The sequence below is a fragment of the Lactuca saligna genome, chromosome 2 (assembly GCF_052625555.1).
Source record: "Lactuca saligna cultivar CGN05327 chromosome 2, ASM5262555v1, whole genome shotgun sequence".
Taxonomy (NCBI): Eukaryota; Viridiplantae; Streptophyta; class Magnoliopsida; order Asterales; family Asteraceae; genus Lactuca; species Lactuca saligna.
Window position 1 is genome coordinate 106346865 of NC_136418.1, and position 5552 is coordinate 106352416.

The window sequence follows — 5552 nt, forward strand, 5'->3', positions numbered from 1 at the left end:
AGTATTTAAGCCTTGAGAAGGGTAAAATGGTCTTTTACCCTCCTTAGAGTGCTAAGAGAGGGAATGGTCTAGCCTTGGGAATTGTGTTTATGCCGAGTGTTTATTTTCGTATGATTAGGCGGAGGCTAGATCCTATTTCATGGAGACCGAGATTTCCGAGTTACCGAGTTACACGAGGTGAGTCTTCTCACTATACATTACCTAGAGTGGTATTATGAGTTGACTGGAAGGTCTTATGTGCTATGTATGAGATTGTGTGCCATGTATGAGATTATGTGCTATGTGATGTATGTATGATATATAATCGTTCCAAATTAATTAACATATTGATTTTGTAGGTTCCATCGACAGAACCATTGAAGAACAAAAAATGGAAAAAGTTGCAGAAGTCCAATAATGTAGAAAAAAAAGACTTTTACAACTGGACGTTTATGCAGATAGTGATGATGAATTTTTGAAATTGTGGGGAAAGAACATGGGAGCGGTATTTTTGGAGCATAGATTTTTAAGAGGTATTTGGATGGATTAGGAATTTTAGTCAAGTTTAATTGGTATTGGCTCTGGATGGTTGCTATCTGAGGTAACACACATCTTTTGTTTTATATTACAAAAAGTGTTGGGTAATTAATTGTACAAAATGAATTTTTTTTCTAACAAACAACATTTGGTTATCTGGACGTCACTTCTCAAGGAAATAAATATGTCGATTGGTAGGTAGAAGATTATTAATCTTGAAGGCACGACTTTGGAACCTGGGAAACAACATTATTTGAGGCGTGTACCGGCCGGGATGGTTGATGGACCATAGTGGAAGGATATTGATATCATATAATATTAAATTTATATATATATATATATATATATATATATATATATATATATATATATATAATGTATATATCTAATAACTTATCATTTTTTGAAGGTTTTTAATTCCCATCAGCATACCCCACCTGCATTGGTATTTGGCTGATTTGGGTCTACTTACATGGAAAGTGAGCATATATGATTTGGCTGAATGATGTGGTTTCTTTACAGGATATGCGTGTGACGGTAGTTTCAAATTTTCCTAATAGACAGAAACCTACTAAGGTGGAATTCATTAAAGCTAAACATGCATCGCAGCAAGAAAAAGTAGAAGAAGGAGAAAGAGGAGATTGTGGAGTTTATGTGTGCATGTTCATGGAAATGCTTGCATCGGGTGTTCCATTGGGAGAGATACGGGATTTAGTGACCATAATACGATGGCAAAAATTATTTGGAATAGTAGACTTTGATTGTATTATGATTCTTGTTTTAAGAACATTTCCATTAGCATAAACAATTCCATTCCACTATCCACATAAACTTTACAATCGAGTTATATGTCATTGGGACTTTACATTAAGGCTAATTACCAATTGTCATTGAGATTTTACAAAAGATACGAAATGCATACAAAAGATACAAAAAACCTTCACATCCCAATACATACACCTTAGACTAACAGCTACACCAAAAGCTTCACATGCTAACACTAATTAGCTAACTAAAAAACAAAACAAACATACCCAACAACTAGAACAACTACCAACAACTTGTACATACGTATGCTCTTTCTTGGAATCACACATCCCCTTCTCCATGCTTGCCGCTAGACTCTTCTCCTTACTGAGGAGAAATTCCAACTCAACATTCTTAGTCCTTAAGTTTTTTATGACACCAAGATCCTATTTGGAATCCAACTGCTTCTTCATGGAATAGATGAGGTTTTTGTAGTAACTATCTTCCAGTGCAACATCTTTCCATTCAAAGTAATCACATTTCCTCAGTCTTGTCTGTATCAAACCCACATGGATAAAACTTCCAAACATAATTAATTAGTCACAAATTACCAAATGCTTCCGCTAGACTCTTCTCCTTGGAATCACACATCCCCTTCTCCATGTTGGCCACTAGACTCTTCTCCTTACTCAGTAGAAACTCCAACTCGGCATTCTTAGTCCTCAAGTTTTTTATGACACCAAGATAATCTTTGGAATCCAACTGCTGCTTCATGGAATATATGAGGTTTTTGTAGTAACCATCTTCCAGTGCAACATCTTTTCATTCAAAGTAATCACATTTCCTCAGTCTTGTCTGTATCAAACCCACATGAATAAAACATCAAAACATAATCACTAATCACCAAATGCAATTTAGGAAACCACGAAATAAAAAATGATTAACACTACAACACCATTTAAACAATCGAGATCGTACATATATTTTTAGAAACGAAATCACGACAACAACCCAAGAAAATCAAAATTACTTTTAGGGTTTTTTTGTAATGTAATGGGTTTTTAATAGTGAAGCCCTAAAAAATCTTGCATTAACAAATCAAACTAGATCGAAGCTTAGCAAGCTGTTGTTGCAATACCAAAAATGTCTGTCGGGGTTAGTGAGCTTCCAACATGTCTGTTCCTTAGCTGGAACGACATCGCAGTCACACTTGTTAGCATCATCTTTAACAAACACACGAGCAACGTGGAGGCGATTTCTTACATTGGACGAGCTTGCAGACATTGTGTTGAAGAATCGAACAAGTTGATTATATAAAGGAAGGTGCTTGCTTCAACTTTTCACGAAGGGGTAAGAAACAAATGAATGAGGTCCAAATCGGAGTTTTAATTAATAACATAATTGGGAAGATAACACGTCAGGTGCAACGTTGGAAGTCTAGGTAAGGGGTTTTTTACACATCACTTAGCCACATAAGGATCAATGTACACCGCAACAACAATGTACACATCTGCGGATCAGTGTACACCTTTGCGGATATGTATACACATCTAAGGATCAGTGTACACCTTTGCGGATCAGTGTACACCTCTGAAGATAAGTTATAGAACTGTTTTCTGCGGATCAGTGTACACCTCTGCGAAGATGAAACTGATGTATTTCAACTGAGACATGTAATGTTTGAATCAAAGAAAACATTGCATTTGTATTTAACGGTGGTAGGTGAAGAAGTTGAAGAACAAACAAGGGTTAACAACCAGTTTAATCTAGGAAAAACTAATAGAGGTCGTAGAGAAAGCCAATGTGATGGAAATTGTTCAAGGAAAAGAGGAAATGAAGTGTCATTCATCACCTCCAAGGTAATCAGGGGTAAGCATTGTTGTTATACCTTCAAAAATGTTCAACCAACATCGTATTCTAACCATCACCTCTCTTGTCGTCCATGGACGTGGAGTATCGGACGACAATGTTGCATTCGTAGAAGTTGGTGCATTCGCGGTCATTTCTATATTTTTCAATACTGAGGTGAGTTGATACAATATATAACCGGTATGACAATTTATACGCTGATCCGCAGAGGTGTAAACTGATCCGCTAATAACCATTCAGTGGTGTAAAGATACTCTCCTTTACATTCTTCCAGAAGCACATGATCTTGCATGTTCTTATATGTTAGATTAAATCCAACAAATGCATGCATGATGATCGGGAAGAATAATCTTCTATGAATTTGTTGTTAGAGAAACTTGACGAAAGATTCAAACTGATTATTAACTCCAACATAGGGATGACAAAAAACACCAAAACCCAAAGATTTTGGGGGCATGTTGGGTCGATCTTATCAGGTCGTTTTTGGGGTATATATGAAATTACGTCATTTATGTCCTTAAAGACATAACCCTAAAACTGTGTATCACTTTTATTTGACAGCGAAAAGCATGGTACAAGAAAACAAATTACATATCAACCAAAGATATATAGCATAGCACAAATTAAACAAATAATGTATAGCACTACGCAACAAACAATATGCTCGCAGCATTAATCAAGCTTTCCAGGATGACAATGGAGGAGTCTCGGTGTCCTTAAATGTTGAAATACCATCACCATATCTACCACCCTTAACTGAATCAGCAGAAGCAATGGCTTCTAGTTCAGCCATGTCTTCTGGAGTTAGCTTCACAGATAAAGCTCCAATGTTCTGTTCAAGATTCTCAATCTTCGTGGTTCCAGGAATGGGAACCACGTCATTTCCTTGGTGGTGAACCCAAGCCAACGATAGCTGCGATGGCGTGCACCCTTTCTTTGCGGCCATGTCACTAACCTTCTTGAACATGATCGTGTTATGCTCAATATTTTCAGCTTGGAACCTCGGTAGATACTACAAAATAATAAATTTGAAAACCAGATTGATATCAATTGCCTAGTTGTTGCTAGATATATATTCATGAATTGAAAATATAACGAAAAAGTGTAACAAACAAACAGACCTTACGGAAGTCACCATCTTCCAAATTCTCGAGCACCTTTGGACCAGACGAGAAGAACCCCCGTCCTAGAGGACTGTATGTAACAATCCCGATCCCAAGTTCTCTGAAATTATAAAGGATGATATAAAGAATTAAGAGCATTGAATTTTTTAATACTTCGTTAATTACTTGCTAAATATTAAAGAAAAAGAAAGAGAGAAAGAAAGATAGAAGAAAAGATAACCTGCAAGTAGGGACGATTTCTTCTTCAACGTCTCTTGACCACAAGGACCATTCTAGCTGTACGGCTGTAATTGGGTGCACAGCATGAGCTCTTCTGATAGTTGATGCCGATGCTTCTGATAATCCAACGTATTTAATCTTTCCTTCTTCTACCAGTTCCTTCATTGCTCCCATCTAACAATCAAGAAAAGATTTAAGAGAGATTTCAATGGATGATGAAAGGATATGGATTGTGCAAAGAAAATGATACTAACCGTAATTTCAATAGGCACACGATTGTCGATTCTGTGTACATAATACAGATCAATGCAGTCGACACCGAGTCTCTTCAAGCTAGCTTCGCAAGCATACTTTACATAGGCCGGATCTCCGGAGACTTCCACAGCTTCGCTGTCGTATTTGACACCGAATTTAGTCGCCAAATCGACTTTCTCTCTCACTCCTCCCTTCAAAGCCTGTAGATAACAAGAAACAAAATACTTGAACAGTAAGTTGACTGAATCAAACCATGAAACGACCTGTGGCAGCGACGATTGATCAAAGTAATATGTAATTGTTAAGCTCCAAGTAGTAGAAGAATGTCACCTTGCCAATAAGGATCTCGTTGGTTTGTGGTCCGTAGATGTCGGAGGTGTCGAGGAGGGTAATGCCGGCGTTAATGGCGTGGTGGATGAGCTTGATCATGTCAGGTTCAGGTTTGGGGGCTCCATAGAAAGCCGACATGCCCATGCAACCCAAACCCTGTGCTGATACTTCAAGACCCTGTGAACCCAGTTTGACTCTTCTAACTCCTGCCATTTTCGAACTTTGATCTTCTTTTAACGGATTAATTGTTGAAAGCAATGTCTAGCAGATTACTTCTTCTACTACTGATTGATTGAAGAAAGATAGCCTGGTGGATTACTTTATATAGGGGTTGAGAAGTGGGGAATTGGTTGTAATTTCGTGACGTACAGCTTCTTGAAGGTCAATCTGGATGGCCATTGACGAAAGGTAGCTGACGTAAGTGCCGAGCATTCAACCTTTGACCTTGAAAATTAGAAATTAGAAAAGAATAATATATAAAAGCTTTCACCT

At 37.5% G+C, this 5552-nt stretch overlaps 1 protein-coding gene across 1 annotated transcript; it reads right to left on the reverse strand.

Moving 5' to 3' along the window:
• Window positions 1-3658: 3658 nt before the first annotated feature.
• On the reverse strand, window positions 3659-5341 carry LOC145031300 (putative aldo-keto reductase 4). The gene is made up of 5 exons (XM_078979820.1): window positions 5061-5341; window positions 4730-4930; window positions 4477-4649; window positions 4254-4356; window positions 3659-4144 (listed from the first exon to the last, which is right to left on the reverse strand). The coding sequence occupies exons 1-5, from the start codon at window positions 5271-5273 to the stop codon at window positions 3809-3811; spliced, it is 1026 nt and encodes a 341-aa protein (XP_078835946.1). The 5' UTR covers window positions 5274-5341; the 3' UTR covers window positions 3659-3808.
• Window positions 5342-5552: the final 211 nt, after the last annotated feature.